The sequence below is a fragment of the Notechis scutatus genome, chromosome 13 (assembly GCF_049901735.1).
Source record: "Notechis scutatus isolate UNSWTSFEM ecotype Mainland chromosome 13, rNotScu1.2, whole genome shotgun sequence".
Taxonomy (NCBI): domain Eukaryota; kingdom Metazoa; phylum Chordata; class Lepidosauria; order Squamata; family Elapidae; genus Notechis; species Notechis scutatus.
Genome location: NC_142021.1, coordinates 3,885,883 through 3,912,455, shown reverse-complemented (window position 1 = coordinate 3,912,455; position 26,573 = coordinate 3,885,883). Strand labels below are relative to the sequence as shown.

The 26,573-nt window shown below is 43.3% G+C and overlaps 1 protein-coding gene and 1 non-coding gene across 4 annotated transcripts in view; both read right to left on the bottom strand.

The window, feature by feature from the left end:
- The window catches only part of PXN (paxillin), a 49,633-nt gene extending 24,213 nt beyond the window's left edge, over nucleotides 1-25,420 (bottom strand). Inside the window, exons 1-2 of one of the 3 annotated variants that reach the window (XM_087942749.1) lie at nucleotides 25,285-25,411; nucleotides 6,089-6,191 (exon numbers count right to left, since the gene is read on the bottom strand). Coding sequence is in view for 2 of the 3 variants with exons in the window: in XM_087942748.1 (XP_087798874.1) it covers nucleotides 25,285-25,297 (13 nt within the window). In the remaining variant the exon portion in view is untranslated. Of the gene's footprint in view, nucleotides 1-6,088; nucleotides 6,192-25,284 lie in introns of all 3 variants that reach the window. The other 2 variants (XM_087942748.1, XM_087942750.1) reach the window with 2 other exon arrangements.
- A 770-nt stretch (nucleotides 25,421-26,190) lies between these two features.
- Nucleotides 26,191-26,331, bottom strand: LOC113431579 (U4 spliceosomal RNA). Its single transcript, XR_003373332.1, has one exon. It is a non-coding gene; the product is annotated as a U4 spliceosomal RNA (small nuclear RNA).
- Between the last annotated feature and the right edge of the window lie 242 nt (nucleotides 26,332-26,573).

The following is a 26,573-nucleotide window of genomic DNA, read 5'->3' as shown; positions in this document are numbered from 1 at the left end:
ACGTTTGGTGATAAAAGAGTTTTGCATTAGAAAAGAGGCAAACGGAATATTCTTATTAAACCAGCTAAATTTTCACTTGGTACACAGCTCTAGGACCTTTTCCCCAATTGAAATGATGGTGTGAACCTGTCTATCGTGTTGAGAAATTAAAATAATTTTCATCGTGTTGGTTGCACTTGCAAATTGGAGCTGGAGAACTCCAAGCACTTTAGGCTGCATGGGATTGCCTCTCCACGCAAATTATTTCCATACAGGAAACTGCATGTCGCCAGCAAGTACATCCATGCACGTAACACACACACACACACACACACACACACACACACACACAGCTGCACATGGCCATTGGATCCCTTTGGATTGTTTTCCAACACCTTCCAGATGTTTCATTCCAAATGTGTTTTAATAATAATAATAATAATAATAATAATAATAATAATAATAATAATAATAATAATAATAATAATAATAATAATAATAATAATAATACACAAACTGACTACCTAGAACGCCATAACCGAGTTGCTAAAACAATTCACTAGAAACTGTGCCAAAAGTTTGGATTTGAGTATAGTACCAACTACTGGGAATATCAGGTTGAGAAGGTTCTGGAGAATGAAAAAATCAAGATCTTGTGGGACTTCAGAATTCAGACTTGACAGGCACTTGGCCCACAACACACTTGACATAACAATAGTTGAAAAGAAAAAGGGTTGGTTCATTGACATTGCAATACCTGGTGATGCACAAATTGAAGACACGCAGCAAGGAAAAATCACAAAATATCGGGACTTACAAACGGAAGTTGAGCGACTTTGGGAAAGGAAATCGTGTGTGATCCCAATTGTAATTGGAGCCCTTGGAGCAATACCTAAAGGGCTGCCTCGCTATTTGGAAATCCTGAATTTATCAGACTTGAATACCCCGATTCTACAAAAATCCACCCTACTTGGAACAGCTTATATCCTCTGACGCTACCTGAACAGTTCGTAGGTCCTTGGTTAGGACTCGAGCTGTTGAGCTACCAACCAGCCCCAAAGGATGTGAATCTCACCAAAGATTTGTACTATTATTATTATTATTATTATTATTATTATTATTATTATTATTATTATTATTGTTGTTGTTGTTGTTGTTGTTGTTGTTGTTGTTGTTGTTGTTGTTGTTATTATGCCGTAATTATTCATTCAGCTACTAAGTGGGTAACAACAACGTTCCTATCTGGTTAGGTTAATCGTAAAGCTGTTTATTCAGAGTACAGGCAACACACACACACACACACACACACACACACACACACACACACACACACAAAGGGGCAGGTTTTAACCCTGGCATGATTTTCCTCCACTTCCTTTTCTCCCTGCCTGAACAAAAGAACTGGCGGAAAAGGGATATTCTGGCTTTTGGCTCTTCTCACCAATCTCTCCAGTGCAATAAACAGTAAATTTAACAGTAACCCTAAAGTAGCTGCCTCCAAGTGAAGAAAATTATAGCAAAATATACAATATTCAAAAGCAACGCAGCTTGCAAGACTAATCTCAGGCATGAGATTAATGAGAGGTCTGACTTCTGAATGAATTTCTAAGGAGACTCAAAGAACTGCGATCCGTGAGAGCGTGCGACTGTATGAGGTCCTTAGACTTAGGACCACAATTGACGCCCACCCTCCCCCAAAAAAAACTTCTGTTAGTGAGCGAGAGAAGTTATTCGGTGAGTTTGGGCCCGTTTTTAACCACCTTTCTGGCCAGGTTTGTTAAGTGAATTGCTGCACATGTTATAGTTAGTTACACGGTTGTTAAGTAAATCTGGTTTCCCCGTTGATTTTGTTTGTCAGAAGGATGCAAAACGGGATCACAGGACCCTGGGAGAGGAGGGAGGAAGAGGAGGAGGGGCTGTGGGGTTCTTGGTGTTCTTCTAAGTAGTTTCCTTGCAGACATTTCATTAACCTACTAGGTAACATCACCAGTGCTACAAGGGAGTGGGAGTTGTGAGGAGGAGGAGGAGGAGGAGGAGGAGGAGGAGGAGGAGGAGGAGGAGGAGGAGGAGGAGGAGGAGGAGGAGGAGGAGGAGGAGGAGGAGGAAGAGGAGGAGGAGGAGGAGGAGGAGGAGGAGGAGGAATTGTGAAATTTTTTGAGCTTGTGTTCTTTGAGCTTGGCTGTTTTCTTGCAGATGTTTCATTACCCAACTAGCAAACATCATCAGTACCAGAAGAGAGAGGGTTTTGCAAAGAGGAGGAGGTGGGAAGGGGAGGAATGGCTTCCCTCTTAAGTCCTGTGTTCTTTGATTAAGAGTCAATGTTTAAACAGAATTTATGAGTCACCCTTTGAGCAGGGTAGGTGTGGCTCCAAACACTTTCCCCCAGGCAGTGATTATTCATGCTCTTTTTCTCTCTTGTACACACACACACACACACACACACACACCCCTAGCATCATTCTACCCGCACCACAAGTTCTCTACCACAAGTTCCCCGTTGCAAAGCAGGCCAGGAAAAAGCAGAGTTAACAGAATACCAAGAGTTGGAAGGGACCCTGGAGGTCTTCTAGTCCAACCCACTGGTGGCAGCCCCCCCTGGGGGAGTCACATGATCCCCTTTTTCGACCTTCTGGCCAGCCAAGTCAATAGGAGGGAGCCAGATTCACTTAACAACTGGGTTACGAATTTAACAACTGAGGCGATTCCCTTTAACGACGGCGGCCAGAAAAGTCACAAAACGGAGCAAAGCTCACGGAACAAATTTTCTCACCTAACAAAACATCAATTGCGGCCTCCATTGTGGTCATAAGGTGAGGACTAACTAACTTACCGACCACAGTGATTCACTGAACGACCGCAGTAGGAAAAGTTGTAAAAAAAAAAAAAGAACCCTCCCTTAACAAACGTCTTGTTTAAGCACAAAAATGTTGGGCTCGGTTGCGGTCGTAAGCGGAGGACGGACTATATTCCCAAACCGAAAAAAAACAAGGCACCCATTTCTCCTCAGGAGGAAGTTGCTGACGTTAAAAGAGACATTTTAAAGCGTTCAATCTTGTTCCTTTCTGAGATCAATCAAAAGATTCCGGCTATCGATAGCGCTGTCCTTCAAAATGGCCAAAATGCTCTCTCAAAAATCAATATCTCCCATATTATTATTATGATTATATTATTTTTCTTTTCTTTTTTTCCCCAAAACATTTTTTATCTTTTACAAACATCTCTTTTGGTGAACAGTGTGATTCCAGGTTTTTATATCTCCATACAAACATGACCATAATTAATATCTATCTTACATAATTCAGTTTCTTATCATTACATTTCCTATTTTCTATAAATGTTCACAAATATTCTTATGTTTTTCACATCTCTTTTATCCATTTATGATTCATATCTTAACTTATTCTGCTTTTCTTTGATTATATTCTTATCTTCTTTATATATCTTAAAACTCTCATTTCTTAATCTGTATTCATTATGCTTTTATCTGTCATATTTCCAAATTCATCATATATTCTTAATTCATTATTCAATAAATTCCATCTTAATTTTAACAATTCCAAACATTTCCCCCTTAATTACCCATTTGAGTGCACCACCCTTTTGTCTTATACATCATTCAGTTTACTCCCGTTTACCTCATATTAAAAATTACTATAATATAATCATTTTAGTTATCACCCAAGTACTACATATCACATATATATTTTAGGTTAGATTCCACATGCTATTCTTTTCTTTATTCTAAAACATTTTTTTCTAATACGTTAATCTTTTCAGCTAATTGTAGAAACTGATACTTGTCTTTTTATTACAATTCTCATAGTTCATTTTAACTATATTTTTAATTTCATTTAATGTAATTGATACTTTTATAATGGTCAATGTTTTTTCCTCTTCTATTTGATTATTTTTTAAGAATCATTGTTAAATTAACTGGAATATACATATACATATACATACATATACATACATATACATACATACACACATATACATATACATATACATATACATATACATATACATACACATACACATACACACACACACACACACACACACACACACACACACACACACACATATATATATATATATATATATATATATATATATATATATATATATATATATATATATATATATATATATATATTATATTCTATGAATTAGCTGCCGTTTCATTTTTTTCCCCTAAACCTGAGGGGGGAATAAGAGAGCGGCTACCTCAGCGCTAAACCTGAGGGCCCGTATTGAATTATTAGATAAAAGCTCTTGCTAAGAAGGACTTCATATTGGATGCAATTCCCGACGGGATTTGCTTTGACATTGTTTTGGCCGTTCATCATATCAAGATGTCCTTCCAGGACAGAACTTAACGTGGGTCGTTTCGTGACCATTTGAAGCAGGGTGGGGCATGATTGAAATCGAATTGATTTAACTCATGATGGTTTAAATCGCTCGTAAAAAGGCTTGATTTAAAGTCGACTTGGTTCAATGTAGAGAAAAGGAAAGTCCTTCACTTAGGCAAGAAAAACCAAAAGGACACATATAGACTTGGTGAAATCAGGCTTAACAGCAGTAACTGGGAGAGGGATCTTGTAGTCTTAGTGGACAACCAGCTAAATAGGAGCCAGCCCTGTGCAGCAGCAGCCAAAAAAGCCAATGCAATCCTAAGTTGCATTAACAGAGAAATACAATCGAGACCAAGGGAGGTACTAATACCACTCTATAAAGCTTTAGTAAGACCACACCTAGAGTACTGCATCCAGTTTTGGTCACCGCACTTATAAAAAAGATGTTGAGACTCTAGAAAGAGTGCAGAGAAGAGCAACCAGGATGATGGGGGACTGGAGACTAAAACATAGGAAGAACGGTTGCATGGCTAGTCTAGTGAAGAGAAGGACCAGGGGAGACAGGAGAGCAGCCTTCCAATATTTGAGGGGCTGCCACAGAGCGGAGGAGGGGGTCAAGCTATTTTCTAAAGCACCTGAAGGCCAGACAAGGAATAATGGATGGAAACTGAACAAGGAGAGATTTAACCTGGAAACAAGGAGAAACTTTCTGACAGTGAGAACAATCAACCAATGGAACAGAAGTTGTGGGAGCTTTATCCCTGGAGGCTTTCAAGAAGAGACTGGACTGCCATGTGTCAGAAATGGTGTAGAGTCTGTTGGGGCAGGGGGTTGGACTAGATGACCTACAAGGTCCCTTCCAACTCTGGTTATCTGCTATATCTGTTAAATCATTGTTTTTAAAGAGCAGCTATCATCTCTGCTGTGAAATTGTGGGAAGGCATCAATGCAGGGCATGTTATCCCAGCTTGCAGAGTGTGGATTCATGGAATGAGGTGGCCAAAAATGTAAATATTGCAGAATATACAGCCTTGTGCTACTAAGATCCATTTCGTGCTGAACGAACTACATTGTTAATGCATCTTAAAGAGAAAATTTTCTTTAGATTTTTATTCCAAAAGCATTCTATTAAAATAAATTTGATAATTAAAAAAAAAAACTATTTAAATTTTTTAAAAATCTGATTTAAAAAAATCATCGATTTTTATCCAACCTGGTTCAAAGTTACAATGGCACTAAAAAAAGTGAGCGCCTGTGCATTTCTAATTGCATCTTCAGTTCGAAGTTCCCTCTATCCTTGTTATTCTCAAAACTTTCTTATTTGTTCTTGAATTATCTATCTATCTATCTATCTATCTATCTATCTATCTATATATATATATATACACATACATACATACATACACACACACACACACATATACACCAGTTGCTTCTGTAGTCCACAAGATGGGGCTAGGCATAAAAAATAATTAATACATTGCAGGAAAAATTAGCTATTTGCTGATAAAATCAATATGGTTGGGCAGTAAAGTACTCCTACCTGAAAAAAAAAGAGGGATAAACACACTCAGAAAGGAAGGAAAAGTTTACACAGATATTAGAGAGTTAGATTAAGCGCGGTGGAAGATCATTAGACCAAGATTTGAAGGCTACATATCGCACAAAGATGGCTAACCAGGTTCCCCAAATATAGCAAAGGCCCTCCAGATGTGTGGCTGAGAATTTGGGGGGGATTGTAGTCCTCAACTTACAGCAGTTCAAAGTTACAAGGGATTGCCTTCCGATTCCATTGGGACTCCAGCTCCCATCCTGCTGGCCTTGTTGAAGATTGCCAAAACTGAAGTCCAACACAATCTGGAAGGGCAATCAAACTTGGAGAATCATTGACAGACCATAAAAAGCTAACTAAAAAAAAAAAAAACCCAGGAAGGAAACGTCTCTGCTTGCTTTTGCCAGCAACCCGTTGCACACAAATATTTTGGCATGGCCAGGAGGTGCATTCTTGCCACAGCTTAAATCAAGAGCCTTGGAATGAATGCATCCTGGCACAGGCAGGCACTTCTTTCGTGGCAGAAGCCAACTTCCATCGAAGACAAAAAAAAAAGGAAAGAAATCTGGGCAAAGATACACAGGTGGCTAGGAAAGAGGAAAGATAGGGAAAGTGTCGATTTTAAACCTGAACTGTTTTTATTCGGTATAATGTCAGGAAAAACTAGATAAGAAAAGTATGTATTTAACATTACATGTTGTCACCAAGAAGGGAGAGAGGGAGGGAGGAAGATAAAGAAAATAAAGAAAAAAAGACAGACAGACAGACAGACAGACAGAAAGAACGAAAGAAAGAACGAAAGAAAGAAAGAAAGAAAGAAAGAAAGAAAGAAAGAAAGAAAGAAAGAAGAAAAAGAAAGAAAGAGGAGGGAGGGAAGAAAAGAAAGAAAGGAAGGAAGGAAGCAGGGAGGAAGGAAGAAAAAGAAAGAATGAAAGAGGAGGAAGGGAAGAAAAGAAAGTAAGGAAGGAAGGAATGGGGGAAGCAGGGAGGAAGGAAGGAAGGAAGGAAGGAAGGAAGGAAGGAAGGAAGGAAGGAAGGAAGAGAAAGAAAGAAAGAAAGAAAGAAAGAAAGAAAGAAAGAAAGAAAGAAAGAAAGAAAGAAAGAAAGAAAGAAAGAAAGAAAGAAAGAGGAGGAAGGGAAGAAAAGAAAGGAAGGAAGGAAGGAAGGAAGGAAGGAAGAGAAAGAAAGAAAGAAAGAGAAGGGAGGGAGGGAGACATAAATGCATAAGCAAACCCTAAATAAGCCAGGGTCCAAATCCCCATTTACCAAGCTTTAATTTACCTGTACCTGCAGGCTCCTAATCTTTGAACCCGAGGTGACCTAGCCTCCTTTGGACTCCACCTATCCAGGTGGTATGCAGACTTTCAGCATCCTGTTAGGCTGAGTTATTCATCTCGTGAATCAAAATCCTCCTGATACGACATCTTGAACTAGGCCAGCATCTGACTGCACAGCGGAAAGATTGCGACATCGCCCTGAACCTTACACATCCTCTCCTGCACACACACATGTACAGGCATATGTGGGAGACTGTGATGGGGTTTATGATGGCAAGGCAAGGCAAGGCAGAGACGAGCAGGCTGGAAGCTGTACGTTTGGTATGCGCAGGGGTGTGTTTTGCACAATACGCAAAATATCCCTTCCGGGTGTGTGAAAAGATGGGCACCCCCTTGGCTAAGGCGTATCGGCTGGTGGATGCCCAGAAGAAGGGCCTGTTTTGAGGTGGCACCTTTGGAACACAATGAGGGCATTGGCCCTTCTCGGTTGGCTTTGCAAACTTGGGTTTTGGACCTGAGCCTGGAGCCCTTAGTTGTGGGACGGAACACGGGTCTCCTGGCTGTGTGGATAATGGGCTGGAGAATTACAATTAATCGCAATTACAGGTTGCAGTCTTGAAGGAGCTGGTGGCTTAGAACGGAGGTTATAAAAATGCTCAGTGCATTTACTGGGAGTTAAAATAGGGGGGAAAGGGAGGATGGAGAGGAAAGGAGGGAGGGAGGGAGGGAGGGAGGGAGGGAGGGAGGGAGGGAGAGAGAGAGAGAGAGAAAAGAAAGAAGAAAGAAAGAAAGAAAGAAAGAAAGAAAGAAAGAAAGAAAGAAAGAAAGAAAGAAAGAAAGAAAGAAAGAAAGAAAGAAAGAAAGAGAAAGAAAGAAAGAAAGACAGAGAGAAAGAAAAGGAAGGAAGGAAGGAAGGAAGGAAGGGAGGGAGGGAGGGAGGGAGAGAGAGAGAGAGAGAGAGAGAAAGAAAGAAAGAAAGAAAGAAAGAAAGAAAGAAAGAAAGAAAGAAAGAAAGAAAGAAAGAAAGAAAGAAAGAAAGAAAGAAAGAAAGAAAGAGGAGGAGAGGAGGGAGGGAAGAGAAGGGAAGAGAAAGGAAAGGAAAGGAAAAAGATGAGAGGGAGGAAAGGGAAGGGAAGGGAAGAAGGAAAGGAAAGAAGGGAAGGGAAGGGAAGGAAAGGAAAGGGAAGCAAAGGAAAGGAAAGGACGAAAGATCAGAGAGAAAGGGAGGGAAGAGAAGGGAAGAGAAAGAAAACGAAAGGAAGAAAGATGAGAAAGGGAGGGAAGAGAAGGGAAGGGAAAGGAAAGGAAAGGAAAGGAAAGGAAAGGAAGAAAGATGAGAGAGAAAGGGAGGGAAGAGAAGGGAAAAGAAAGGAAAGGAAAGGAAGAAAGATGAGAGAGGGGAAGAGGGAGGGAAGAAAAGGGAAGGGAAGAAGGAAAGGAAAGAAGGAAAGGAAAGATATTGGATTTCTTTCCCCTTTTATTGAAAATCCCTTCCCAACAGGTAAGGTGAGTTTCATTCTTGGGAATCGGGCCTCAGCCTTCATCAGGAAGGATCCAATTCCACAGCGCAATCCTGCAACCTCCGTAAACAAGGCTTGTTCTTCTAAGCATTCTTTCACTATCTAGATCCCTCCCTTATCGGAGAGGGCAAAAAGTTCGCCCATTCCAAGGTTTAGCCTTCGAGCAACCTCTGCACGCTGGTGCTAGCTAGCTAAACATGCAGCTACCTCCGGCAGAAATAGCAGCCGGAGATTATTTCCTTCTCTTCCCCCACTTAAACCGACCAGAGAGCCTGAAAACTCTTGGCAGCCATAAAGGATCTCTGCTCCCATCGAATTAAGTCTCGTAGCTTCTCTCTTCTAGCCCACAGGTCTGCAAACTTGGCAACTTTTAGGACTTGTGGAGTTCAACTCCCAGAATTCCCCAGCCAGCCAGTCTGCCTAGGGAATTCTGGGAGTTGAAGTCCACAAGTCTTAAAAGTTGCCAAGTTTGGAGACCCCTGCGCTAGCCAAGCCTCCGAGGCTAAATTCTCTATGGAGCTTCTCAGCCATCCAAGTCATGGTTTCTTTTTTCAAAAGGCAACTGGACTTTCTTGGTGTTTTTTTTTCCCCTCCCTCCTTGAAGAAGTTTCACTTCTCACCCAAGAAGCATCTTCAGTTCTGATGGAGTGGTGGGGAATTGGAAGGATTTATATTCCTTGGAGTCAACTCGTCCTTAGCACTTTGAGGGCCCAGATGACCTTCAAGGAATATAAATCATTCCTCACTGGTCAGAATTGAAGGTAACTTTGAGACGTGTGGACTTCAACCCCCAGATTTCATGCGGACTGAGGAACTCTGGGAGCTGAAGTCCACACAGTTTAAACTGCCCAGGCTGAAAAACATTGATTTATATACGTGAAATGTAAAAGGACATTAGTGGAAAGCAGTATAAATACTTAAGGATATGGATTAGTGAAGAAAAAGCATGGGGCTAGGCAGTATTTGCTAACTCGACACATTTATTGGTGATAAAACAATTTGGAAACTGCATAGGATAGGAAGATAGGATATGGAATATGGAAAAAAATGAGAGGAGAGGAGAAGAGAAGAAGAAGAATGGTATGGAATGGAAGAGAAGTGGAAGGGAAGGGAAGAGAAGGGAAGGGAAGAAGAATGGAATGGAATGGAATGGAAGAGAAGTGGACGGGAAGGGAAGAGAAGTAGAATAGAAGGGAAGGGAGAAGAGAAAGGAAGGGAAGAGAAGAGAAGGGAAGTAGAATAGAAGGGAAGGGAAGGGAGAAGAGAAGGAAAGGAAGAAGAGAAGTAGAATGGAAGGGAAGGGAAGTAGAAGAGAATGGAAGAGAAGGGAAGGGAAGGGAAGGGAAGGGAAGAGAAGAGAAGAGGGGAAGGGAAGAGAAGAGAAGAGGGGAAGGGAAGAGAAGAGAAGAGAAGAGGGGAAGGGAAGAGAAGAGAAGAGAAGAGAAAGGAAGTAGAATAGAAGGGAAGGGAAGGAAAGCGAGAAGAGAAGGGAAGAGAAGAGAAGAGAAAGAAAGTATAGAAGGGAAGGGAGAAGGGAGAAGGGAAGGGAAGGAAAGGAAAGGGAGAAGGGTAGGGAACGGAAGAGAAATAGGAATAGGAATAGAATGTGGTTGTAAGTTGAAGTCTATCTGCAACCAATTTCCAAATATCACACCATCTCAATTCTAGATGTGTGGATGAGCTCTCCACAGAGTTTGGTCGCTCTGTGACAGAGGTCTCTCTTAGTGTCCTTAACTATACCACCTTGTGACATGGGTGCCTTGTTGAACCATTAACAACAACCAACAGAATGAAACACGCATACAACCCAAGCCTTTTCTTACATGCTTTTGTCAAAGGTGGGAAGGGATTGTTCAAAGAATGAAATTTACAGTGGTGGGGGAAGTAGAGGAATGGCATTTTGGTAAGGAGACAAAAGACTTGGTCTTGTCAGCGAGTGGAGCGTGTAGGAGACAAACAATTCCTTCCTTATGTTGGCGGAGTCTGGCCACTTTGGTGTGTAGGCTCTTGTGAAGTTTCTCCAGTGTGCTTTTGTGTCTTTCCAACAAGGTCAATCCAAGGTTATATGGGAGAACGTTTACTCCAGGGGTCAGAATTTAGATGCAGAAGCAAGCATTGTGCCTTGAGGTGCTCAGTCAACTGGAATTGGGTGTTACCATCATCTAGATCAGCGGTCCTCAAACTTGGCAACTTTAAGACTTGTGGACTTCAACTAATTTGTCAGAAATGGTGTAGGGTCTCCTGCTTGGGTAGGGGGTTGGACTAGATCAGAGGTCTCCAAACTTGGCAACTTTAAGACTTGTGGACTTCAACTCCCAGAATTCTCCAGCCAGCATAGCTGGCTGGAGAATTCTGGGAGTTGAAGTCCACAAGTCTTAAAGTTGCCAAGTTTGGAGACCTCTGGACTAGATGACCTACAAGGTCCCTTCCAACTCTGATTATCTGTTATCTAAACTCCCAAAGCTGGCTGAGGAACTTGGGGAGTTGAAGTCCGCAAGTCTTCAAGTTGCCAAGTTTGGAGATCTCTGATCTAGATCAAGTTTTCTCAACCTGGACCACTTTGACATGGATGGATTTCAATCCCCAGGGGTTTCCCAGCTTGAAAAATATCACCTTACACTAGCCAACCAAGTTGCAATCAGAAGGCATGATGAGAATTCTTGAATTTCACAACATAAGAGAGAGATTCAACCGTCATTTTGACTGGGACAAGGTGACCATCCAAGACCAAGCCAAAGGAATTCCTAGAAGCCTGGCACTCTGACACGTCAGCCATCAACAGACACATAGACATAAACAACATCTATAGAGTATGCAAAAGGGATTGCCACCCCCAGCCCAAAAGAGACCCCAGCACTTCTCCACCAGCAATCAAATCAGTATAGATTGACTTCAAGGGACCAACAATACCCCAATCAAGAAACTGCAGAAGAAGCCAAGCAAAGGATTTCTAAGACCAACCCAGGACAAGCCATTATTAGAATATAAATGGATAGCAAACTGCACTCCTTACTAGCACTGATGATGTTACCCAGATTGGGGATGAAATGTCTGCAAGAAAAGGAGCAAGCACCAAGGACCTCCTCCTCCTCCTCCTCCCTGCCCTACTCCTTCTAGCACTGATGATGTTACCCAGATTGGGAATGAAATGTCTGCAAGAAAACGAGCAAGCTCAGAGAGCACCAAAGACCACCACCACCACCTCCTCCTCCTCTCTGCCCTACTCCTTCTAGCACTGATGATGTTACTTAGTAGGGTCATGAAATGTCTGGACCCCACCAAGGGCCCCACAGTCATTGTCCTCCTTCCCTCCTTCCCTTCCTTCTGTCCATCCGTCCTTTCTCCTGTCTGCAAACCCCATTCCCTTCTTAGTCCAATTAGTCAGGACCTCCAAGGCTTTTGTGGCCTATTGTAAGAATTTTTTTCCCAGAATTCTGGAGCATATTACAAATTTTGGGGGGTGTTCTTACCAAGAGCCATTAAGAAGACTTTGCCATCACAGTAAAGAGTGGGTCAAACTATTCTCCAAAGCACCTGAGGGCAGGACAAGAAGCAACAGGTGGAAACTTATCACAGAGAGACCGACAATTAAGGAGAAATTCCATGACAATGAAAACCATTATTCAGTGGAACAGTTTGCCTTCCAAAGTTGTGCATGCTCCGTTCCTGGAAGTTTTCAAGTAGAGATTGGACAGCCCCTCGTCTGGAATATTACAGGGTCTCCTGCTTGAGCAGGGGGTTGGACTAGATGACCTCCAAAGTCTCTTCAAAGTCTGTTATTCTGTTATAAATAGTATGGGGATGGATTCTGGAGGGACCTTCCGAAGGGACCACCAGAAAAACCCTTTGCAGAGAAACAGACGCTCATATGTTTAAAAAAAGGTCACGTCCCGCCATCGTTCGCTCCGACGACAAAACTCTCTGTTTCAGGAGGACACAACCCCAGGCGTAACTCAATCCGGGACTATTTTACGTAGTGAGCAACTGCTGAGGAATGGAGAACGCCGGTATATTTATCCCTTGGACATGCGTTGAGAAAGGACATTGCTCCCCTCGCTTGCTAAAAGAGGAAGATCGGCGGGAGAAATGCAGGATTCTCTCCAGCAACAGGCAGAAATCTTGATAAATCTGAATGCAAACTGCTCTCCCTCCCCCCACCCCCCAGGGGGGAAAAAACAGTGGGGAATGACATTCTGTCAGGAAATTCCTCCTTCGTTCTAAGGTTCCTTCTCTCCTTGATGAGTTTCCATCCATGGTTTCTTCTCCTGCCTTCTGGTGCTTTGCAGAATAGCTTGACTCCCTCTTCTTTGGGGCAGGCCCTGAGATATTGGAAGACTGCTACCCTGTCACCCCTAGACCTTCATTAGGGTAGACATACCCAATTCCTGCAACCCATTTTCCTATGTTTTAGCCTCCAGCTCCCTAATCAACTTTGTTGCTCTTCTCTGCACTCTTTCCCAGAATCACAACGTCTGTTTGACAAATAGTATAGGGTTTCCTGCCTGAGCAGGAGGTTGGACTAGAAGACCTCCAGGGTCCCTTCCAATTATTCTATTCTATTCTATTCTCCTCCTTTCCTCATTCTATTCCATTCCATTCTATTTCTATTCTTCCTTCCTTCTTTTCTTATTAAATTAAAACAGAAATAGTGAAAAGCAAATAGAAAGGCTGGAGTGGAGATGGAAGGGAGGGGAAAAAAAACAGCACAAAACCAGGGGACTAAAATAACAATGAAGTGTTCTGGAAACAAGCAACAAGTTCTCATTTGTTTAAAAAAAAAATAGAAATGAAACTTTAACCACACAGTTGTTTCTGCTGGTGTATTTGGTTTTGTTTTTTTAAAAAAATCAGAAGGCGTTGAGTAGCATCTTTGAGGACAGGGGTTGGCAACCATTAAACACTCAAAAAGCCATAAAGGTCGTAACTGAAAGCACCCCTTACCCCTTCAATTTAACAAAATGCCATATTTAACAAAATGAAATTCAACGTAGAGGAAAGTCTTACACTTAGACACGAAAAAACAAAAGGACACATAGAATAGGCTCAATAGCAGCAACTGTGAGAGGGATCTCGGAGTCTTAGTGGACAACCAGCTAAAATAGGAGCCAGCCGTGTGCAGCAGCAGCCAAAAAAGCCAATGCAATCCTAAATTGCATTAACAGAGGGATACAATCGAGATCAAAGGAAGTACTAATACCACTCTATAAAGCCTTAGTAAGAGACTTCACCTAGAGTACTGCATCCAGTTTTGGTCACCACACTATAAAAAAAGAGGTTGAGGCTCTAGAAAAAGTGCAGAGAAGAGCAACCAGGATGATTATGGGGACTGGAGGCTAAAACATATGACGAACTATTGCAGGAACTGGGCCTGGCTAGTCTAGGAAAGAGAAGGACCAGAGGAGACATGATAGCGGTCTTCCAATATTTGAGGGGCTGCCACAGAGGGTGGGGGTCAAGCTATTCTCCAAAGCACCCAAAGGCCAGACAAGGAATAATGGATGGAAACTGGACAAGGAGAGATTCAACCTGGAAATAAGGAGAAACTTTCTGACAATTAGAACAAACAACCCATGGAACAGAAGTTGCCCTCAGAAGTTGTGGGAGCTTCATCACTGAAAGCTTTTAAGAAGAGACTGGACTGCCATCTGTCGGAAATGATGTAGGGTCTCCTGCTTGGGCAGGGGGTTGGACTAGATGACCTACAAGGCCCCTTCCAACTCTGGTTATCTGTAAAATTCTGGAGCCAATCATACTCTATGGCAGTTCCCCCTCCATAGAGTCTCCTCCTAGCGCGGTGTCCTTCTTCCTCTACCTGTCCTAACCAAAAAGCCCTATCCATTGTGTAGCTGACCAGCAACAGGGAGCTGCAGCAGAGGGATGGAAAGAGCCACAGGTGGCTCCAGAGCCGCAGGTTGCCAACTCCTTTTTTAGGACTTATGAACATTGAATCAGCAGCATCTCCACCCGAAATTCAGACCCGGATTCAGATTTATGACAGTGGCAAGCTGAGGAACCACCTCTGGTCTTTAAAATTTGACTTAAAGGACTTTACTCTTTGCAGCTTTGAGATACACACACACAGGTCATTCTCCGCTCCCCTTCCCAAGAACCCATGTCCAAATTTCACCGTTTTGGAAAGCAATGGGGGGAATTTCATCCAGATCCAGCGTTTTGAGAAAACGGGGGGTGGGGGTGGGGGGAAACGGGCTATTTCTGCCAAGGGATTCTTGGCCCGGCCTGCATTCCACTTGATTAAAACAATGACCAGAAAACAGCCAAGGATTACATCAAACTTCCTCTCTGCACCACCCCAGCTCCTTTCCTTCACCTCCACCCACATATTTTCATGCAGCTTCTCCAAAATGCGATTTGTACCATGGGCCGGGGGGCCCGCTCCTTGCTGGAATGCAGGGATGAGCCTTGGAAAGCTGATTTCTGCATCCTGTCAAGGATTGGTCTCTTCGGGTAGAACGGAATAGAGCCGGAAGGGATCTTGGAGGTCTTCTAGTCCACCCCCTGCTCAAGCAGGAGGCCCAAAAACCATTTCAGACTAGTGGCTGTCCACGCTTTTCTAAAAAGCCTCCAGTGGTGGGATTCAGCCGGTTCGCACCAGTGCAGGAGAACCAGTTATTAGCTTTCATATTTACCGATTAACAGATTAACAGAGTTGGAAGGGACCTTGTGGGTCATCTAGTCCAACCCCCCACCCAAGCGGGAGACCCTACAGCATTTCTGACAGATGGCAGTCCAGTCTCTTCTTGAAAGCCTCCAAGGATGAAGCTCCCACAACTTCCAAAGGCAACTTTTGTTCCATGAGTTGATAGTTCTCACTTGATAAGAAGGCCCTTTCTTGACCCAACTAGGTAACATCATCAGTGCCAGAAAGGAGTGAGGATGGAGTTACGACTGGGGTCACATGATCTCCTTTTGCGACCTTCTAAGAAGTAAAGCCCACGGGTCAGCCGGATTGACTTCACAACTGTGTTACTAAGTTTTAACAACTGCAGTGGTTCACTTAACAACGGCAGCCAAGAAGGTCGCACAACAGGGGCAAAATTCGCTTAACAAATGTTTCAAATTGAAAATGGAAAGTTTGGGCTAAACTCTGGCCATAAGTCATGGGCTACCTGTTCATTAATAGTTGTTAGGCAAGGACTAATTGTAACAGAAAGCGGTGGTGCACCAGCAATGGGATTACGGAGATATCCCATTTCCCCCCTAACGAGACTCAAAGGAGTTAAACTTATCATTGCAAAAGCGAAACTATCTGAGGAAGTGCCAAAAATGGCCTTCGCTTTGAGCATCAGGCTTGGGTCCAACTCCAGCAAGACAAAACCTGCTCTGTTATTTAAAAAAAAAAAACATGGGAGTTGAATCGTTTCAGCGCAGAGAAAAATATCTCCGTGTGACGGGGAAGTTTTAGTCCTACCAACCGTCTTCACAATGAGATCAGGGGCAGATTATTAGTGGCAGATGGAGTTTAAAAGGCTCCGGATATGGAAAAAACAATTAAATCCTTTTTTTTTTTTACAACAAGTCCATCTTTCGGTTAAGCAGCATGTCGACTGGGCACATAAATCTTGTGCAAATATTTGTAATTAGTGTACATTTCTTACTATACTATCAATAGTCGCATTCATATTAAAAACGACTCAGAAATGGACAAACACTATAGAGTTAAACAATAAAGAAGACTCGGAATATTACACAATTTGGGATAACTGGTATCAATGGATAGATAATAGGAATAGGAAATGTATAGATCAGAAGAAGATATAAATGTGTCTATGTATACAACTAATTAGAACTGTATGGAAATGTAAGAATATAACCAAGGTTTTTTTAGGACTGTCAAAGAAGATTGAAATTTGTAAAAAGTTGTTTTTAGATTTACTTGTATTTTAATGTTTCAAATTTCAATAAAGGTTTAAAATTAAGAAAAAAAAAACCTTTTTCAACATTATCTATCTTATCATTGTAACAATCTTCATGTATTTTCGGGTTTGAAAAATTGAACTTTTCATCTTGCTAACTTTTGCTCTGCATCTAAATTAATTAGACTTGTGACATTTTTTTTTCACCCTTATAACCATTGCTGCCTCCCAGGGCCACGTGGTCAAAATTTGTATCTTAGGATTCATGATGAATGTATTTTTAAGGATGATTATGAAATCAACCTGTGGGACAGAAATTGCCTTCGGAAGTTGTGGGAGCTTCATCCCTGAAAGCTTTCAAGAAGAGGCTGGACTGTCATCTGTCAGAAATGGTGTAGGGTCTGCTTGGGTGGAGGGGGGTTGGATTAGATGACCTCCAAGGTCCCTTCCAACTCAATCTGTAAATCTGTAAGTGATATCTTTTGTGTACACTGAGAGCTTATGCGCCAAAGACAAATTCCTTGTGTGTCCAATCACACTGGGCCAATGAAGAATTCCATTTGGATGCTTGGCAACTGGCTCTTAATTTATGACGGTCACAATGTGATCTCCTTTTCTGACAAGCCAAGTCAACGAGGAAGCTGCATTCCCTTAAGGACCGTGTGACTAAGTGGACAACTGCAGGGATTTACTTAACAACAACAGGGCCCTTAAACCTGCCAAGGTTGAGGAAAAAAACCTGGCCCAGAATATCACTGTGTACATGAATGTTCGGGGTGGAGAGAGAAGCAGGGAGAAGGGTTAGCAAGCTGAATTCAATTTATTCCAAGATGGGATCCATTTTGCAGACGGTTTTTAGAGGCACAGTTGGGCCAGGCCAAAAATTAGGGAGTTGATGCACTCAATAAAATCAGCATAATCGATAAAAGATGTGTCAAAGAGACAGGGAGAATCACACAGACAACTCGATGAAGGCATCCAAAAATAAACTTGTGTGGAATTGCCATATGTGAATCCATCATATGGTGTTCACTGCATTAGTTAATGTGGGATAAATGAGAATTATTTTAAAAGGAAAAGCTTGGTTTGGGGACAGACTTGAATGTCTGTCTGTCTGTCTGTCTCAGATATACTATACCAGATTGATTCTAGGGACGTTAAAAAAAAAAAAAGGTACTGACAGTTTCTCAAATTAACGCGTTGGGCCATCAGTTGAAAGTAAAATATTTTGCGAATACCAACTTCAGGTTGTTCTGGATTTACAACCACAATTGGAACCAGAATTTCTGTTGTTAAGCAAAGCAGTTGTTTAGTGCAGTTTTGCAAACTTTTATGCCCTGGTTGTTAAGCAAAGCACTATAATTGTTAAGTAAATCATTAAATGATTGCTTGGATGGTGAGATCACTGTCAATGCAGGATGTTTGCCAATTGTCTGAATGTTGATCCCATTGTTTTGGTAGCTTTAGTAACTGCAAATGGTTGTAAGTAGGGACTGCCTGAGGTAGTCTTTCCACTTATAACTACAATTGAGCCCAACATTTCTGCTGCTAAGCGAGACATTTGTTACGTGAATTTTGCCCCGTTTTACGACCTTCCTTCCCACCGTTAAGTGAATCACTGCAGCTATTGATTTAGCCCCACGGTTGTTAAGTGAATCTGGCTTCCTCCTTGGCTTTGCTTGCCAGGTCACAAAAGGGGATCACACTTCGTAAATACGAGTCAGCTGCCAAGTGCCTGAATTTTGATCGTGTGGCCAACGGGGATGCTACAACAGTTGTAAGTGGGAAAAACAGCCATGCATCTCGTTTTTTCAATGCTGTTCTAATTTTGACTGGTCACTAAACTGTTGTAAGTCAAGGACCCCCTGGGTGTAACCAATAGGAGCAAGGAATGTTTCAGTTTTAATCCTGGAAAACTCATTCCCTCCACAGCCAAGCTTTTTAATACGTTCCAGGAAAAAAAACTTCTTAAACTTTTCCCAAATCATGCTGAGCAAAATAGAACCGGCAATAATAATAATAATAATAATATTGGTCATATCTACGAGGCTTGCAGCAACCCGTATCAATCATCAGTGCCAGTTAATATTTGTGATACATTTTTAAATGTTCAGTTGACTGACTTTCATGTTTGATGAATAAAGTATATTATAGTATAGTATAGAGAAGAGAAGAGGAGAATAGGGAATAGAATAGGAATAGGAGAAGAGAAGAAAAGAAAAGAGAAAAAAAGAAAATAAAAGAAAGAGGGAAGGGAAAGGAAGAGAGAATAGGAGAAGAAAGAAAGAAGGGAAGGGAAGAAAGAAAGTATAGTATAATATAGTATAATATAATATAGTATAGTATAGTATAGTATAGTATAGTATAGTATAGTATAGTATAGTATAGTATAGTATAGTATAGTATAGTATAGTATAGTATAGTATAGAATAGAATAGAATAGAATAGAATAGAATAAGCAGAGCTGGAAGGAAACTTGGAGATTTTCTAGTCCAATAATTATAATAAAAACTAACAATGGTAATGATAATGATAATTAGTCGATACCTAGGATGCTCGCAGAAACCATTATCTACCATCAGTGCCAGTTAATAATATTTGTGATACATTTTTAAATGTTGATTGAGTTTCATGTTTAATGAATAAAGTATAAGATAGAATAGTAGAACAGAATAGTATAACAGAGTTGGAAGGGACCTTGGTGGTATTCTAGTCCCATAATTATAATAAAAACTAATCATCAACATCATCGTCATCACAAAATATCACGACCTGGGCATCGAAACTATGCAATTATGGATGAAACATGTAACAGTGGTTCCCATTGTCATCAGGGCACTTGGTACCATGTCCAAGAATTTTGCAAAACACATCAAGAAACTGCAGCTTCCTGCAATAACATCAGCTGGAACTGCAAAAAAACTGCACTACTCGGAACATCGTACATCTTAAGAAGATACTTGGTTGATACCTAGGACTCTGGCAGCAACCGGTATCTACCATCAGCGCCAGTCAATAATATTTGTGATGCATTTTTGAATGTTCAGCTGACTTGAGTTTCATGTTAAATGAATAAAGTATAGAATAACAACAAACAACAACAACAGAATCTGTTCAGATTAAACACCCCTTTAAAAAGAAAAAAGAAAAGTCGCTTGGGAAAGCCGCATTAGGATGATTGAGCGGCTGGCGGCTGGAGTTGCAAATATTTCAATTTATGAATTTATGGAATGCCAACAGCTGTAGCTCACGCAATACCCGGGGTCTGGAGAAGGTGGGTCTCTTGGGTGGGTTCACAAATGAAGTCAAAGTGTTTGTCCTTAGCCAAAGTAGTGCTCGCAGCTACTGGGAAACCATTTGTGGAAAGAGACGACAATGCAAGGAAGATGCAGGTGTGAAATCCTCAGGAAATCCGCAGATATTCTAAAATATCTCATGTTTTAAAAAATGGCTGCTTTTATGGCGCAGGGGGGAAAGATTTGAGGGAATGCAGACATTATTTATTTACTTGCCTTCCCTTTGATTCTATTTACAAATAAATTAAGCGGGAAATATATTTAACAGACCTGCCTCTACAACAAGAACCCTATGAGGTGGATTGGGCTGAGAGGGAGGGAGACTGGGGTGAAGTCATCCCACCTGTTTTCATGCCTAAGGCGGGACTACAACTCCCAGTCTCCTGCTGATTGGCCCCAAGTCACCCAGCTGGATGTCATGCCTAAGGCGGGACTAGAACTCCCATTCTCCTGCCGATTGGCTCAAAGTCACCCAGCTGGATGTCATGCCTAAGGCGGAGCGAGAACTCCTATTCTCCTGCCGATTGGCCCAAAGTCACCCAGCTGGCTGTCATGCCTAAGGCGGGACTAGAGCTCCCATTCTCCTGATGATTGGCTCAAAGTCACCCAGCTGGATGTCATGCCTAAGGCGGAGCGAGAACTCCTATTCTCCTGCCGATTGGCCCACAGTCACCCAGCTGGCTGTCATGCCTAAGGCGGGACTAGAGCTCCCAGTCTCCTGCCAATTGGCCCAAAGTCACCCAGCTGGATGTCATGCCTAAGGCGGGGCTAGAACTCCCATTCTCCTGATGATTGGCTCAAAGTCACCCAGCCGGCTTTCATGCCTAAGGTGGGACTAGAACTCCCAGTCTTCTGCCGATTGGCCCAAAGTCACCCAGCTGTCTGTCATGCCTAAGGTGGGACTAGAACTCACGGTCTCCTGGTGATTGGCCCAAAGTCACCCAGCTGTCTGTCATGCCTAAGGCGGGGCTAGAACTCCCATTCTCCTGATGATTGGCCCAAAGTCACCCAGCCGGCTTTCATGCCTAAAGTGGGACTGGAACTCCCAATCTCCCAGTTTTTAACCTGGTGCCTTAACCACTAAACCACAGTGGCTGTCCTCGCTCCGAAAGACCTTTTCTTAATCCACGGCCCTTTACAACATCACGAGTCCTGCCATTTTTATTCCTCCCGTTAAAAATGGAAGATGATTAATTGAAAAGGGCGGACCTGAGTGCCCGATGCCAGCCAACTGTCTGATGGACTCAGCATCGAGATGGATTTATCTCTGGCTTGTTTTAGATTCCCCTTTTTTGTAGGTGTTACAGCCGATTTTAAATTAGCGCTGCAATTTAATACTCAAAGTCTAGGAATAAAATGGAGACTTTCCTGGAGAACATTTGCCCTAATTGGTTCTCCCGAAACTGTTGGCTTTAATTACAATTCAATATATGTCTCTAATAAATAAACAGTTAAAAGAGTAGGGCTACCACCTCTGCGTGACACCGCCCCAACCAAGTTCTGTAATGATTTACTTGACTTAGTTTCCTGGAACACACACAAAATAAAAAACCCCTTCATAAAGAGTAAAAAAGCAATTGGCTACTTTGCAATTTAGTGCATCCCTTTTAAAGTCTGAGAAAGAATAAAGGGAAGTAGAGGGTCCGGAGATAAAGCAGATGTTGCTTTAAAAAAAATACGGCAGGACGGTATGCTGGAAAAATCATACAAGTTGGAGAGAGAGAGAGAGAGAGAGAGAGAGGGAGAGAGAGAGAGAGAGAGAGACCCCCTTCCCAATTCAAGATAAAAATTGGGCCTATCTAAAATGCCGTAACCATAAGCCAAGGACCATAATGGATAGCATTACAAACAATCCTATGACTTAGCAATTGTTCAAAGTTACGACGGACCTCCCAAAAGTTACTTATGACCGGGGATCAAAGTTCCAATGGCTGGCTGCCCTCTTCCATGGCCACGTGGCCACATTTTGGACACACGGCCACTGGTCTGTATTTAAAGGCCTTAGCGGCATCCTGTAGTCACGTGACTGCAATTAACAAAGTGATTGCTGCAGTGGTGGGATTCAAAAAATTTTTTTACTACTGGTTTTGTGGGTGTGGCTTGGTGGCCGTGGCAGGGAAAGGATACTGCAAAATCCCCCTTCCCTCCCCACCCCACTAACCTGCTTTCCAGCTCCGTTCTCCTGTGCAGGGCAACCAAAGAAGACCCAGCCGATTCGGTATTCAGCCGGTTCGGACCAGTTCTGGAGAACCGGTAGCGGAAATTTTGAGTCGTTTGAAATACCGCCTTTGACTGGCCCCGCCCACATCTATTCTCCGCCTCCCATTGAGTCCCAGCTGATCAGCTGGGTCTTCTTTGGTTGCCCTGCCCAGGAGAACGGAGCTGAAAAGCAGGTTAGTGAGATAGGGAGGGAATGGGGATTTTGCAGTAACCTTCCCCTGCCACGCCCACCAAGCCACACCATGCCTGCCAAGCCACGCCCACAGAACCGGTAGTAAAAAAAATTGAATCCCATCACTGAATTACACCCCAATTTTATGGATCTTTGTCCCGTTCTTGTTGGTTCTGGAATGAGCCCCACAGAATTTGGTGCCGTTCGAATAGGAGGTGGCTACAAATCACAGGTTTCAGGCCCAAATTTCGTGGAAAATTTCTTTCCGTAAAAAGAAAAGAACTAGAGCACGTCGCTTAAAGCAACAAGCCACTTTTCCACTCTCTCTATCTCTTTTTTAAATGCTCTTTTTTGTTAAGTTGGGTATTCAAAAAACAAAACCTGAGAAGTCCAAACTTTTGCTGGCAACTTTGTATTCTAACAAAGCTCTGCTTTTGATTCCTTTCAAATGGAGCTTCCTTGCTAATAGCTTCTTATTCCTTGGGGACAGGTAAACAATGGAGAGGGAAAAGAAATTCAATGTATATCAAAGCAAGCTTCAGTCGTGCCTAAATATTGTGACTGGGAAGGAGATACTTTTAAGGAGTTTGAGGGGGAAAGGCGCCGTCAGCCTGGGGGATAGGGAGGGAACTTTGCTGGGTGCGGGGACGATGGGTGTTGCGATCCAAGGCATCAGTTTGGAGGAGGGGGCCTGGAGGAATGACAGGTTAAAAGTTACCCCCTTGGTGTGGGGTTTATGCAACTGACAGTGAGAACAATTCATCGGTGGAAGGGCTTTTGCCTCCAGAGTGTGGGTGCTTCCATCACTGGAGACCGGACAGCCTTTTGTGTCCCAAATGGATAGGATCTTCTGGTCGAGCAGAGGGTTGGGCTAGGGGACCTCTGAGGTCCCTTTCCAGCCCTATGATTTTATAAGGTTTGTTAGAAGCCTAAAATGGACTTAGGGACTCTTCATAGGGAGTTTGGAAACTGCCTGTAGAACAAGGGGGGGAGCCAGCCCTCAAAACTGGCGTAATATTATGTATTGGACAGCCACTTGTCCGGAATAGTACAGGGTCCCGCTGCTTGGGCAGGGGGTTGGACTAGATGACCCATGAGGTCCCTTTCCAGCCCTATGATTTTATAAGGTTTGTTAGAAGCCTAAAATGGACTTAGGGACTCTCTCTTCGTAGAGAGTTTGGAAACTGCCTGTAGAATGAAGTGGGGGGGGGATGGGGAGCCAGCCCTCAAAACTGGTGTAAAATATATATATATATATATATATATATATATATATATATATATATATATATATATATATATATATATATATATATATATATATATATATATATATATATAATATTACACCAGTTATATATATATATATATATATTGACTTCATGATATAAGAGAGTATGAACACCTAAAACCCAGGTCTGGAGTTTAGCTGGGAGTTTAGCCTGTGTTGTATGAACCTGACTCGGCCCCAAAGAAAAGAAAAGAAAAAAGAAAAGAAAAAGAAAAGGAAGGGAAGGGAAGAGAAGGAAAGAGGAAGGGAAGGAATGGAGAGGAGAGGAGAGGAGGGAAGGGAAAAGAAGAGAAGGGTGGGGGAAGGGGATGAAAGAGGAATTGCAATCCGAGGGTGGAGGGCAAAATATGTGAACTTGAAGCCAAGGGGTGGCGTGGGGGGGGGGGGGTTGAAGGCATCGACAGGATTCATGGGGGGAGGGGGTTTCCGCATGGCAGGTGGAGGAGGGGGGCCGGAAACCCCGTTTCGGATCCAGTTTCGACTGAACTCCAAAGAGGAGAACTGGCCCCAAAAGAAAAAAAAATGATAATAATAATAAGAGGAAGAGAAGTTTGGGGACCCACAAGGACGCCCCCTTCACTTAGAAGCAAAGCAGGAAACGCAATGACACGGGAACACCCCCCGTTAAAGGAAGTCCATTTGGGAATTTATTGGGGGGGGAGGAAGAGAGAGAGAGAGAGAGAGAGAGAGAGAGAAGAGTCCCAAAACGGAAGTAAGCTTTCTCCCAACACTTTAAAGGAGTTTTGTGTTTAAAAAAAAGAAAGAAAACGAGGTGGAGGCCTCCCGCGAAAAGGATCGGGAGGGGGATAGGAGAGTAAACCCCAGCCGATTGCACCTCCCGCACCAACCGACCACCCCCTGGAAAGGGAAAAGTGAAAGGAAGCGCTCCACAAAAGGGAGGAACCAGGGAGGGGAGACCCAGAAGCGGCCCAAGGAGAGGGGGGAGAGAGAGAAGAGAGAGAGAGAGGAGAGAAAGAGAGAGGAGAGAGAGAAGAGAAAGAGAGAGGAAAGAGAGAGAGAGAAGAGAGAGACAGAGAGAAGAGAGAGAGAAGAGAGGAGAGAGGAGAGAGGAGAGAAAGAGAGGAGAGGAGAGAGACAAGAGAACGAGAGAGGAAAGAGAGGAGAGAGGAAAGAGAGAGAGAGAGAAGAGAGAGAGAGGAGAGGAGAGAGGAGAGAAAGAGAGGAGAGGAGAGAGAGAAGAGAACGAGAGAGGAAAGAGAGGACAGAGGAAAGAGAGAGAGAGAGGAGAGAGAAAGAGAGAGAGAGAGAGAAGAGAGAGAGAAGAGAGGAGAGAGAAGAGAAAGAGGAGAGGAGAGAGAGAAGAGAAAGAGAGAGGAGAGAGAGAAGAGAAAGAGAGGAAAGAGAGAGAGAAGAGAGGAAAGAGAGAGAGAGAGAAAAAGAGAGAGAGTAGAGAGAGAGAAGAGAGGAGAGTGAGAGAAGAGAAAGAAAGGGGAGAGAGAGAGGAGAGAGAGATAAGAGAGAGAGAGAGAAGAGCCGAGAGAGGAAAGAGAGAGAGAGAAGAGAGAAAGAAAGAGAGACCCCTTCCCAATTCAAGGCAGAAAAGGGAGACACCCCCCCAAAAAAGGAGAACAAAGTAAAGAGGTTCCCAAGAAAGGCGAGGGGAGGGAAGAGGGAGGAGAGAGGGCCAAGAAAGCAGCAGCAACAGCAGCCAAAGACCCCTAACCCAAAAAGAAAAGAAAGAAAGTAAGAGGAGGGGGCGGTGGGAGCCCCGTTGGCGCGTGGCTCACCCAGGTCGTCCATGTTGCCGCTGCTGTTGCCGCTGCTGCCGCCGCCCCGACTGGAGCCGCCGCCGCTGCTGCTGCTGCTGCTTCTTGCCGTCCCGGGAACGCGCGAAGGGCGCGTGCCCGCGAGCCCACCGAAGCCCGTCCCAGCCGCGCGGCTGCCAGCTGGATCAGGGAAGGGGGGAGGAGACCTCGCGGCGCTGAGCGGCCCCTAGCGGCCCTGCTTGGGAATGGCAGGGGGAGCTTCGCCCCCACCCCACAATGCGGGAACTTTGCTTGGATTCGTTTGCTCTCTTTAAGAGCAAAGTTTCTCACATTTTGGCCAACTTTTAAGACCGGGTGAACTTCAACTCCCAAGAGTTCCCCCACCCAAGCGTGGCTACTTCAGGGACTCTGGGAGTTGAAGTCCAGATGCCTTAAACTTCCCAAGGTTGGGGGCTGGCTTGCTTGCCTCTCTCTCTCTATCAGTTTTTCTCAAATTTAAGAGAGGTGGACTTCAACTCCCAGAATTCCCCAGCCAGCATGGCTAGCTGAGGGATTCTGGGAGTTGAAGTCCACAAGGTTGGAGCGTCAATCTTTCTCAACTTTGGCAACTTTAAAACGGGTGAACTTCAACTCCCAGAGTTCCCCCACTCAAGCATGTTCAGGGACTCTGGGAGTTGAAGTCCACAAGGCTGGAGACTCCTCCCCCGTTCTCTACGTCACTTTAGTAAGACGGGGTGGGGACTTCAACTCCCAATATTCCCCAGCCAACATGACCCGCAGACGAAACCTGGTTTGAAGCCCCTCCCCCTCCCCTTAAAACGTTCCCAAGGTCAAAAACGAATTTGTGCAACAAACACGCGTACACCGCTTTCTCAAGTAACTAGTCCTCACTTTATGTTAATTCTATTTTTAAACCAGTATGTTCAGTCTCCGTAGAGACTGTCAAAAATTGCCAATGCCGACTATATTTCAAGTCGTCATGGCGGGGTATTGGGAAAAGTTTTCAATTAGCAATAATCGCGCCTCGGATAAACCTCATTGGCTACGATACTGCCACTGCGCAAAGCTAACGAAAGTTTTCCAATCGTTTCGGTGCCCAAGCGTGCAACAATGAATCAAGCCACGGTGAGCCCCCCCAACCCGGCCTTATAAGAGTGGTCGCCTACTTTGTGTCCTTACACGATGCATTTTTTCACTCTTATTTTTGCACGTTGGAAGGGGAAAAGTGCCCGTATTGCCCACTCCCAAGCGGATCAGGTGCTGCAAAGGTTTCTGGGAACCTTTATGTTAATTACTGCCAACGTCACGCT